Genomic DNA, 12,928 nt, shown 5'->3' on the forward strand with positions numbered 1-12,928 from the left:
CTTTGGTCCCATATAGACAAGATCTCAGCTGTTCAGCTCTTTTTTGGGGAAAAAAAAAAAAAAAGGAATTCTACATAAACAACTTGAACTACTCCCTATCACACATTACAATAAATACAGCTGCATATTATTATACATTGAGGATGTAATCCTGAAAAGTACAAAGATCAGCAATTTGACAGACAAGCATGCTATTTCCCCCATAATGTAGTAAAAGAGAATATGTGTACAGACTGGTGAGTTAGACACGATATAGAGAGAGGGTGGAAAGAAAAATTCAAGTGTCAGGAGGTCAATATGAGATGACTGCTTATCAGAATGGATTTTATCACCCAGCCATTATCCCATCTTTTGGTACTTCGTTCTTTATTGATCTCAATTTATCTGAGAATTTTAATGAGAAATGAAAATGCAGCTGTTCAGACATGGGCAACAGGAATACTTAGAGTATTAGACTGATGTCAGCCACCCAGCCCCAGACAGAGATCCCTGCCTCTTCATTTTCCCCACTGTACAGCCTGGGCATTTCAGCTCTGCACATTGCTAAGTTCTTGCTTTCTAACACTATCTGTTCAGAGAAAAACTGTTTGCCATCCATACCTGACTACTGCTTTTAGGAAAGAGGCCACAGGGAGTGGACAGAGGTACTAAATAGCCAGTAAGAGAATTCCATAACAACAGCTAGAGATGCAGTAGGGAGCTGCTGCACCATGCAGACTCATGGTCTGTACTGCAGGACAGTTTTGCAGTTCTGCTGTGTCCATCATAAACTTTCAGAAACAGCACGATAAAGATGCCTTTTTCTTCAGCTGCAAGAAGCTCACCCTCTGTATGTGGCCCATGTAGCAAGGGGGGGGCATCCTCCTAAATGTGAGAACACTTATTTTGGGATAGCTTTGGGACAAATCAGCCCTTCTAGTAGTCCTCTGCTGCCAACCTTGCACTGACACAGAAGAACCAAATGCACTGCACATATCTCTCAAAGTCAAGCAAGGCCAAATCACTGTACACCTTCAATATTTTTCCACTGTGTGGTCTCATGGGGCAGAAGCTGCTACATGCATTGGAAGCAAATTAGGTCAAGCAGCTCTGTCTCAAATCAAACCCTGCAGATTTTGATGCTGTGGAAACCATGGCAAATTAATTTTTCAGGAAGTTCATAAACAACCCTACCCTACTGCATGGCAGGATCAGTCCCTTATTAGATACCATTGTTCACTGGGTATTGCTGGAGAGAAAAACCTGCTAAAAATATAAAGAACATGCTCCAAGAGGAATTCAGCACACAGACTGGGAAGTTACTATGTACAGATCATTCAAGAAACAAGTCTTGAGTGAAGTGTGCCTTAATCTTGTATTCTGTTAGGACAAAAGCTACAATATTAATTTTATCACCAGTCACTTGTGGGCATGAGGCACATAAATCCCTGTCCTACCACTATTGTACCTTTGTTTTGTTCTTGTAACAGGAAGAGATCGAAAACTCTACAAAAAGTGATGGGTACCATGAATGAAGGAGGAAGGAGCTTTCCCAGAATGGTGTAGGTTGCCTCAGATAACACAAATAAAAATGCTTCTCTAAACTAGACTCTTGGCAAACATCACCCTAAAACTGGGTAAAAGAGATATCCTGGTATTGCTTTCATAAAGAGTCTTGCAGAAATGACAAGCTTGCGAAATCTCACCAATATAAATGCCCAGCAGAAGTATCCCATCATCTTATCAGCACAATTCAATGTATCCTAGATCAACAACAATACAGCTGCTTCATGGAGTGTTCAAGGACCAAATCCAAGTCAGCACTTGGCAGTACAAGACAGGTCTGAACAGGATTTGAGATTGAAGGTTACTTGCCCTTGGAGTTCAGTTTAGTCTGATCTTCACAAAGCGCTCAGTTTAATGGACTTCCCAACTGAAGCACCTTGCTCATCTCAAAGCTGTTGTTTGATTCATGCAGGGCTTGCCATGATGAAGTGCCAATTCAAAATCAATGCTACCTTGTGAAGTCTGTAGGCCTTATGTCCCAGAAATCCGCAGCTAAAACCAGTAAGGGGTATACTCGGTACACCTTTGGGTAAAGCTCAGAGCTCTTGAAAATGACCACTGGGAAAACTAAAAAAACAAATCTGAAATTAAAGTCTTCTTTAAACCACAACCAACTCCAGCAGTCACAGCTCAGTATGAGCACAGCCTCCATTCACTGGCCACAGACAAGTTACTCCTAACCACAGAACCTGCATAAGTCTGAAAATACAGTACCACTGGCCATGTTGGCAACCTGATTAGTGTTACCACCAAGCTTGAGCCAGGAAAATACCACAAGTGCAATATGTCTTCAGCCTCCAGCAACCTCCTGAGGCAGAACCACAAGCCCTTAAAGGTGGGGACGTTCAGTCTACCTGAACATTCCAAATTAAATTTCAAAAAGCCAACCAGCCTTTTTTTTTTTCCACAGGTCTTGCACACCCCCCACCCCACAATCTCAGTTCTTACATCTGGTTCCCCAGAAATGAATTGCTAGAGGACAAAACTTTCCCAGCTAGTCTAATTGGAACAAAGGCCACATTCACACAGGTGACCTTCCCATCTAAGACTGTAAACTACACCCATTCAGCAGCTTCTAAAAACACCACCATCTTCTGTATAAGACAGGTCCTTCACACTATGACCAGAAGCATGAATCAGCTCCAGAATCACCAGAATCCCATCAGCTCTCCTGATGTAGGCAAGACAACCATATAACACACCATGGAGGCAGGTTGAGACTCCTGTAACCCAAATGCATTACTTTCTCAGATACAAGTAAGTTCTTAGCTAGTCAAAAGCACTGACCCATTTTGTTTGCAGCAGAGGAGTTTGGTGGTTATAATTCACACAGTACTTAGGCACTCCCTTCCGACTCCTTGTCTCTACAAGGAGCTCCCTGAAATAGGCATCCACAAGCTCCAAAGCACCTGAGAAGAGGTGATCTTATTTGGCACCAGCCTGCTTACTCTCACAGTTGTCCACATCTGTATGACAAGTACAGGTACCACATATAAGAAGGAGATAAAAGGACATAACTGATTATCTTGTACTCAACCCCCAGAACACAATTTTCTTTATGTATCTACAGAGGTTATTCTTCTTCTATTCTCGATGGGGGCAGGGGAGGGAAGATAAAAAAATAAAAAAATTGCAAAATCGATGACTTCCAATAATTCAAACTCCACATAGGACTTTCCACTAAATTAATTTTCCCCCTTCTTCCCTAGCAAATTGCTTTCAAGAGCCAAACAAGTAGCCTGCACTTCTACTAGCAAATTACTAATTTGAGAGCATGCTAGGCTACCACAGTTGCCTGCTTAATACTCCAAAAGCAATGGACACCATAGCATACAGGAGAATTACCTACCAGATGCACTCTTATTTTTGTTTTTAAACTGATACTGTTTTTTTACATCTCTATCCCTACATCAAGTAACATGTTCACATCCCCAAATGACAACAATGATTCAGCACTGTTGGCGATTTTCCACTATCCTCTCCTGAGATACATAAGGAGTAGGCCCCTGTAATACACCTGCATGTGGATCGTTCATGTGTTAAATCTCAACTAAACTTACATGGGAAAACTCTTCCCACTTCGGTATTTGTAGAAGGGTATCATATCACCAGATGTGTGAGCACATAAGACAACGCAAATTCATTACACCTGTGTCCACAGCATGCTGAAGCAGCACACAAATCAGTCCTCACTTAATCAACTGACTCCAGAGAGGGGAAAACCTCCATCAACAGCTTGCCTCACTCTCACAGTCAGTAGCTTTTAAACGGATCTCAACCAATGAAACAAAGAATCACTTGGTACCCAGCAACTCTTTTATAGGTCATTTCCTGCAGAGATAAATTTCAGCAGCTGTAATAAAAAACACAAACCAAAAACAGAAAACAAAACAAAAAAAGTAATGCACTGAAGGCCAAGAACTCCGCTTTGATTCACTACCCAAACCAAAAAGATCCACTCAACCAAATCTAGCATCTCCCTGGTTTAGTGGTGGCAGATCAAAGTCCAGAGGCTCAATGCCCAGAGATGACTCCCATGGGGAACAAGTCAGGGCAAGACAAGTTGTTAAGGGGCAAACCAGAAGAGGTTCCCTGTACCAGAGCTGACATAGCAGGAAAGCTTTATTTTATCAGAATGCATAGGAATTTTTTGTGGAAGAAAGAGGATTCCTTCAAGGAAGAAAGAGGATTCCTTCAAGGAGTGTTAAGTGTGCATGTTGCCATTCTAATTTCAAGTAATTTTAGCAAGTTCTATATTAAGAGCTTTAAAATAGAGGCCCTGGCATCCACATTCCCTCTCGTTCCTGCGTCCTACCAAGTCAGATTATCAGGCACAAGCCCAGGTTTGCACTGACTACTTTAGTTCTCTCCAAAGACTGATTCCCACATCTATATCCCACCAGGGAGAGTTCCATGGCAGCTATCCATGCTGCATACCACACTCTTCCTCTGGCAATTTCTCAGCTTCCTCCAAGACTACAGAAACATTTGTTGTCCCTTTCAACACGTTGTTTATGTTAGAGGATGCCACAGCCACCAAACAAGAGGACTTCGAATACTGACCTTGCAACATACAGGTTAACATGAAGGAAATCTCTAAAAATCCATGGTGGCACATAGCCTGCAACCGTGTTTCTACACTGTTGCCTATAACAAGTCACACCAGTAAGGCTGTCTCTTCAACAGCACAGAAATCAGCTCTACTCAGTAAAGTAAATTATCCATGCTAGCCACAGAATGATAGTAGCTCACCCAAGTCCAGCAATCAATCTATACTCTTCTCCTGAACCACAGGGCCCTATTCAGCTTCACCCTGCCACCCAGATCATCCACGTCCAAAGCTCACATGCTGCTGAAATCTTGTCTGACTGTCTCCAGTACAGTCTCTGCTCAGTGGAATCTCTCCACAGTACTCTGCTGAAGCCACAGCCTGCAGGATAGTATGACAACAGCCTCAAAACAGCCACAGCATCTACTTTGAAAGTCAAGCAAAAAAGACTCCACCTGCAAACAGGGAAAATAGAAGGCTGCCTAATGCTAGCAAAAGACTCTAATAAACAGGTGTTGCTCTACTGCAATTGTTTACGAAAAGAACCCCAGCTACTTAAAGCATGGCTACAAAGTGGAATTAGATACCTGACATGAGCCTTTCACTGGGGAGGAGCTCAGATTCTGAAGCAACTTCCTAGCCCTTCTGACAAAACCAGTCTTACCTGTTCTTGTCTCACCTGGCATGGGGTGACTTGACAGCATGACACACCATAGGATCTTCCACCTCTCTGTCTCCTGACTCCATCCCAGACACCAAGGGAGGTCATGACACCTTTTGACTCCAACGTAGGGCTGGTGAGCATGGTTTACTTTGAATCGTGTAAGGTAGCCTAGTTAGCCCTGCTCTAGCCATGACAGAGAGACTCACAGGGGAACTACACTATGATAACTCCATCTGCACTCCTTCAGGTGACTGGCTTCTGTTCATCCTCAATGTGGGAGACAGGCAGAGTAGAGGCTTTTGCTCGCCTCCTTGGTCTCAAGACGGGGATAGCAAGGCAAGTGGCAGATGTGCACCTTCTCTCCACAGGAGACCTCTTGCTAATCCTCCAGAACCTTTCAAAGCTCCCCAATAGCTCTGGAGCATCCTTTTGGACAGGGGCTGCTAGGCTCACAGTGTATCTTTGCCCATGGCTTTCTATTTGTTGTCATGTTTTTACTCTGTGAAAATGCGCATCACCTTATCTTACTTGTGTGACATCATTTTGTCCATCTTCTGTGCTGGACACAAACCTGGGATGTCTTATGTCTACACTCATAGAGTCCCTTCACAAGGCAGGAATAAAGGAAAACCACCAGTCAAACACAATCCCTCCCAGCCCAAACATCAGAAGAATCATGCATAGGATGTCAGGACACCTTATAGAAAAGACAGTCTAGAAGAGCCCATGGTGACCCAGACGCAGCCTAGCACAGGGCAAGGGGAAACAGCAGCAGGGCAGTTCACAGGTGCATATGAATGCAAGCTTGAAAAATCAAGTCACATTTGTCCAAACAAATCACATGTGTCTACTATTAGACAGATGGCAAACCACCTCCATCCTGCAATCCCAAGTCACTTAATAGTTTACAGGACATGAATAACCTAAAAGCGCTTCAGTCCAGGGGCTAAAAGAACATCACATACAAATGATAGCATTTCACAATGCCTGTGATGACCCAACTGAGGTCTTACAGAGTTGGAGAGGTCAACCATTCCTGCTGGTCACTCAAAGAGGGATATTACTTTTTTAACCTGGTAGGGACATTTTTATTTATATATAGAGCAAATGTGAAAGGAAAAAAAAAAACAACAAACCAAACAATTAAACACACTGAGTTGTTATCAGCCAAGTGGATGACTGCACCCTCAAAGAGCACTGAGATTCCAGCTCAGATGTCAATTCAGTTACTACTTCACCCAGCTACAAAACTGTTTCAAATGCAAAAACTTCCCTAAAAGGACCCTAATAAGGCATTTTTATATCACTTTCATTCACTATTTGCAATAAACCCTCAGAAAACGGAATCCACAATCTCAATTTTTATTAACCATTTCTACGCACAGTAGCCCTATTCCTAGAGTATTTCTGTGTGTATCATCAGTGGAAGCTATAGTGTGCAGGACAGAGAGGAAAGGGAAGGAGAGGAAAAGCAAAGATTAATCCTCAACCCGTGAACTCCCTTTTTGAAGGGAATTCTAATAAAATTTTTGAATGACCAAAGAATATGCCATCAGTTTCATGAATGACGACACAGATTGCACAACCACACAGAGAGCCAGACTGCACTTCCATTTTTGAGCACAAATTTGGCAGTGTCTACAGAGAAAAATTTCCCTTATTAAGGTCAACTGGATGCAAAGCACTTCTTCAGCACTGTCCTAAAAAGTCCACAAACCTATTTAAATATTAGGAGCATTGTAATTGCCAGGGATTTTCTGGCAATTTCCTGGCAAGGAGCTTGGAGAAAAACAAAGACATCTCCCTCACTACATATTTTCCTAACATTAGAACCCTCTCCTTCCTAAATCTTGTCAAAAATGACACCAACCATGATTCACTTGCATGACAGCAATCTTGGCAGCATGACTTAAACATGCATGCCTCCTGACCAAAAAAACTGGTGGGATGAAAAAAAAATCTTGAGCTTCATGATTGCCATTTAGGGGTTCCTAAAGAGTCTTTTATTCATAGAGCAGATACACAGCAAAGGAATATTTTAGATTAAATGCAGATATAGAGGCCTCCCAAGTAAAATCACACTTCACATTTTTCATACAGCCCAGATCAAATCTGGGCTAGATTTAAGCATCATCCATGACAACAAGCATGTTTCTCAATAAATCAGTCTAATCATTCTTCAGCATTTCCACAGATCAGTCTTGCTATACAAACATGTTTGTCTGCTGTTCTCCCAGCTAGAGTCACACAGTATCCATGTTTAAGAGAGTCATTCCCTGTCGCAAGGCAGGGTCACACCTGGGATGCTACCCTATGCCCCTGATAGCAAGGCCTGAATTCCCTGCTGGAGCACCTCAAAAATGCTGCAACTCCCTTTCCACAGGCAGCATCGCCCAGGTGTCATTCAGAGACCTGGCACACAAGCCTCAGCTCTTCCCATGATCAGCACACTGCTTACCTGTGCCTTCTTTTCTCAGCACACCTGGCCTGGCTCCCAGGCAAGAGCAATCGTTTTCCACCTCTAAGGAAACAAACGTTGCACAGCCAAGTCTAAAGGAAAAGGCCCTTCAATGCCCCTCTCATGCTTGGGAACCTGCTCTGACCATCACTGGGGTCAGCAACAACACCGACTGCCTGCACACAGTCTGACTCCTCTTCAAATTTCCCCTTTAAAGCATTATCTACTCACAGGGAGAAAAGGGACAGCCACAAAGCATTCACCAGTTAAAAAGAAATAAGGAGATGCATGACTGGAATCTGGAATTCACAAGATAAATCTTCAATAGGTGCCCATCACACCATCACCCTGCACATCCACATCTGCTGTCCTGACTAATCTTGGAGGGTTGTTTTTTTTTTCAGTTTCCAGGGTTTTTTTTTTTTGGAAAGCAGATCACATTGCCCTGCACACCATGTCAACAGCAAGATAATCACTCAGCATGTCTCACAGCATGGATTCACCCCCCAGTCCAATGGCTCTTACATAAGTGAGCAGTTAGAGGGAGATATATTTGATGGAACCCGGACTCATGCTGAGGAGCAAAATGCACCTCCTTATTCTAAACATCCAGAGGAAAAAATAAAACCAACAAAAACCAAGAAACCAAACCCCAAAACAACCCCTAAAACCCCACACCTTACTCATCACATTTACTTACGAACAAATTCAGTACTACTGCATGCTTTAAGTCAATCATGCATACAGTTCCTGTACAATTTCAGGCAACCTCTTGATAATGTTCAACATAACACACCTTCAACATGGCTGTTAAAATCCAGATTTCTGAGCATTGCTCACAGTCCAGCGTGTGTTCTGATTTCACACAGATTTACACATAAAATCACCTTTCTCATGGCACCCTGCAAGCCACAGAGCAAACCCAAGCAGAGCAGGGAGGACACTAATTATGAGGTAGTAACAGCTTTAAAAAGTAGGGAGAGAGAGGAAGGAAAATAAAATGCTCTCGAGAACAGCTCCAAAAAGCACAGTCTGGGAATCAGTTCTAGGTGAGACACTTAAACAAAGAAGATGGAGTATCCTTCTCCCTTCAGGGAGGAATGCTTCCCATTAGAGACAGGGCTCAGAGGAAGCTCAGAGAAAACTCTTCTTACACAGAGCTATGGAGACCAACACACTCACTACCTACCAGGAGGAGCTTTCCTGCATTCAGAGACTGCAGCATAGGCCAGGTTTTGGGAGTGGAGGGTTGAAAGTGAGACGGGAGACACGTGCAACGCTTTAGGCCTCTCTATTCGTATTTACAAATAGCTCCAAGGAAGTGGGAGCTATAGGGGAAAAGGAACTAGGGGGAAAAAAACCCCAACACCGCAGTCCTATTCAAAGGAATCAAAACAAGGAGGACGGGTCAGATATTTTTCAACAATGGCACCACCAACCCTCAGGGCCAAAACCCAAAAAGCAGAGAGAAGAGGCACAGACAAAGGGGGATGTAAACCCCCCTCCTCTCAGAATAGGGTTATTTTAAGCCTGTCTCCTTGGAGCTACCCTAATATTTTCTCTCATGACTCAAACCACCAGGGAAAGGAGTAACAGCAGAGAAGAAAAGAAAAAAAAAGAAAGAAACAGAGCTAGGGATGACCTCATAAGACACCTTTCTAGAAGGGGTAAAGCTCCAGAAGAGATGAATGGCAAAGCTGGGCTGTGCCTTACCTGGAAAAGTGTGTGGGTTGGGTGACCCTCTTTTAAGGCACTTTGAACAGAGGACATGCACAGTATAGTACAGGCCCGGCCATTCCTGGAGCAGGACATTCAGTTCTTCCACTAAAGGTGTAATAGCTTGCCAAGCTGTCCAGATATTTGGTAGGGACGCATGACTAGCAATAGACAGAGTGTCTGGCTGCAGAGCTTCCCTGGCAGGCCGGTAACTGACCACCACAGGTACCTTTCCCCGGTAGGCATAAATCTGGTATTTGCCATCTGACCGCTGAACCACGTGGCTGTTAATCTGGACACTGTAGCGCGCAAACAAGCCGGGTGGGAAAATGAATGGAAAGCTATATTCAATCTGCAGCTGCTCAACCACGAAGGACTGTCCACTCATACTGGTGCCGTTGATCCAAGCCTCCGCATGGGGCACCTCGTTTTTCACATAGCAGGGAAACTTGTACCAAGCAGTCGCCCCATTTAAGGGCTTGCATTTGGGCTTGTTGACACAGTAACATAGCCCCATCTTCTCCAGCAGCTCTAGAATGAGCTGCAGATCCTCACGACTCTGGACGTGTGGCTTAAGAAGGAGACGGATAACATGGGCAGGAAGGAGGCCATGCAGCAGGAAGCCCTCCACGTAATGATGGAGCTGAGTGGTCCTCAGTTCGTCAATCTGGGTGTCGCTGAGCAGTTTCTGGAGCAACACGGTGGCATCGCGCTGGCAAAAGACATTGAGGATGTCTATGAGGCGTGGCAGGTTGTGGAACACATGCTCCCGCAAGGTGAGATGCTCCTCAAAGTACAGCAGCTTTCCACTCTCATGCAGGTAGGACAGGGCACTCTGGAGCCGATCCTCTGTCAGGCCTGCCTGCAAACCCAGCCGGGCAGAATCCCACCAGCTAAGCCACAACTGCTGAGCTTGAGGCTGGAGGTGCAGCTCCTCCAGCACTTGCCAGGACTTAGGCAACACCCGGTGCAGGTTTGGGAAGATATCCCGGTGCTCAGCCACTGAGAGGAGCTTGTCCCGCAGGCGACGCACCTGGCAGTGGTCCAGGCAGCTGAAAGGCAGCACTGGAGAGAGGATCTGTGGGCGGTGGTTGAGAAGATACTGAAATTGGGCTTTCTTTCGCCGCAAGTTCTTGTCTGAAACCCCATAAAAGGCAGCATGTGGGCTGGAGCAACGCAGGTCAAAGTCCTGTCCCAGAGCCTCATCCACCTGCTGGACTAAGCTCTGGAGTCCCTCAGCATCTCTCTTCTCCTGCTGAGCAATCTGCTGATGGATGTCCAGGCACTTCTCTTCCAACTCCCGCTCTGCACAGAGGTCAGCATGGGTTCCCACCATGCACACTACAGCATGGGGCACCTTGGAACTGAGCCAGTGTAAGAAATAGCCCACAGAGGGGTAGAATTGCTGAGGGATGTAGGCACTCAAATTCACCACCAGCACGTACAAGGCTCCAGGGGAGAGGAAGAAAGACTGGATCACATCACAGCTCGGGTCCCCCGCCAGCTCATACACAATGAATGTCAGGCCCCTCTCTGCATCTGCTGTCCAGTCCAACACCTCGATGCCCTTACTGCCTCCTGATAGTCCTAGTAGTACTCCGGGGGCATTGGGTGGCAGTGGTGGTGCAGGGGATGTTGTATCCCCTTTTGCTTGGTGAGAGGGCACATGAAAAGGGATATCCTGCCGTTCAGCCACCTGCTGCATGACAGGTACCTGAGTTGAGGAATTGTCTTGAGGCTCCGGAAAGGGGCAACATCCAATTGTCACGCTCCCAATGTCCTGCTGTTGCCCAGGAAACCCTCTGTGCTGGGTGTTCCTTGCCTCCAGTCTTCCCAAGTCCTCTCTCTGCTCATTTTCCTCCATGAGACACTGTCTCAGCAGGGTCTTACCTGCATCCTTTAGGCCCATGAGGACTAGTTTGAGGCGGGGTTTGAGGGCAGGCTGGGAATGGGCCAGCTCCTGCTGGTAAGCTGCGATGTAGGGAATGCCTTTCATGCATACTTCATAGGGGGGCTGGATGAGGGGGTTGTCTTTGATCTTCCACAGGGTGACACGGGTAAGCTGCCCAAAGCCCTCAGGCAGGATGGCGATCTGATTGCCTTGCAGGACCAGTTCCTCTAGGCTGTGGAGGAGCACGATGGAGTCAGGCAGGTAGCGGATGTGGTTGTTGTCCAGCCAGAGAGTGCGGAGCTGGTGGAGCTGACAGAGGTGAGGGGGCAGCACGGTGAGCTGGTTGCGGCTCAAGTAGAGCTCCTCCAGACTGGGCAGCGCCAAGATGGCAGAGGGGAACTCCTCCAGCAGGTTGGATGAGAGGTTCAGCATCTTGAGTCGTTGCAGTCTGCCAAAGTCAGTGGGCAGCGCCTGCAGCCGGTTGCCGTCCAGCATGAGGCTCTCGAGGGCACTCAGCTGGCAGAGACCCTCGGGCAGAGATGCCAGCCCAGTGCCGCTGAGCCAGAGGATCTTGAGGCGGCGGAGGGCAGCGATGCCCTCGGGCAGGGCCCCGAGGTGGCGGTTACCGGAACAGTCGAGCTCCTCCAGGGCGGCCAGCTCCAGCAGTGGGGCAGGGAAAGAGGACAGTAGGTTGTGGTCGACGTCTAGGGTGCGGAGGTGCCGCAGACGGCCCAGGCCCTCAGGCAGGCAGCGCAGGCGGTTGAAGCTGAGGTCGAGCTCCTCGAGGCAGCCCAGCTCGGCGAGGCGGGGGGGTAGGCCCGGGCCTTCGGCGCCCAGTTCGTTGTGGCTGAGGCTGAGCTTGCGCAGGCCTTGCAGCCCCGTCAGCGCCCCGCCGTCCCCCAGGCCCCTCAGCCGGTTGTGGCTGAGGTCGAGCTCGGCCAGACGGCCCAGGTGGCGCAGGGCGGCGGCGGGCAGACGACCCAGCCGGTTGCGTCGCAGGCTGAGCACCCGCAGCCCGCTCAGGGCGGCGCCCACCTCCTCGGGCAGCTCCTCCAGCCCCCGGCCGCTCAGGTTTAGTGCCTCCAGCTCCCCCAACGCCGCCGCTGCCAGGGACGGGCGGCGAGGAGCAGCGGCACCGGGGGGCAGCGGCGGCCCTCCCGGTGGGCCTGCGTCCGGCTCAGGCTCGTCGGGGCCGTCCCGCAGCTTCCGTGCACGCAGGGCGGCGTCGCGCCAGCACCGCACGGCCTTCGGGGGCTCCATCTGAGCCATGGCCAGGGGAGCGGGCCCCCGCCCCGCCCCGCCCGACCCTACCTGCCGCCGCCGCCGCCGCCGCCGCCGCTGCTGCTGCTAGCCATGGGTGCGGCCGCGCTGCGCGTCGCCGCCACCGCGCCGGGCTCGGGGCTCCCCGCGGCTCCGCGCCGGCACTGCCGCCGCGCCGCCCCGCGCACGTACCGCCGCCGCTGCCACCGCCTCGCCGGGGGCGGGACGCGGTCACGCGCCGCACCGTGGGCAGCGCCGCACCGCCCCCGCGCCGGAGAGAGCCGTCCCCACCTCTGGGGGAACACCTCGTCCCTACTGCCGGTCACCGGTTCCTTCTCCCCAGGC

General features: G+C 48.3%; 1 protein-coding gene across 12 annotated transcripts in view; it reads right to left on the reverse strand.

Annotated features, from left to right (window-relative positions):
- MFHAS1 (multifunctional ROCO family signaling regulator 1) overlaps positions 1-12,593 on the reverse strand; it is a 105,861-nt gene extending 93,268 nt beyond the window's left edge. For all 12 annotated transcript variants that reach the window (XR_015803228.1, XR_015803233.1, XR_015803232.1 and 9 more), the window contains exon 1: positions 9,430-12,593. Coding sequence is in view for 4 of the 12 variants with exons in the window: in XM_088163747.1 (XP_088019873.1) it covers positions 9,430-12,592 (3,163 nt within the window). In the remaining 8 variants the exon portion in view is untranslated. The remainder of the gene's footprint in view (positions 1-9,429) is intronic.
- Between the last annotated feature and the right edge of the window lie 335 nt (positions 12,594-12,928).

Source organism: Sturnus vulgaris, chromosome 4 (assembly GCF_052056855.1).
Source record: "Sturnus vulgaris isolate bStuVul1 chromosome 4, bStuVul1.hap1, whole genome shotgun sequence".
Lineage (NCBI taxonomy): Eukaryota > Metazoa > Chordata > Aves > Passeriformes > Sturnidae > Sturnus > Sturnus vulgaris.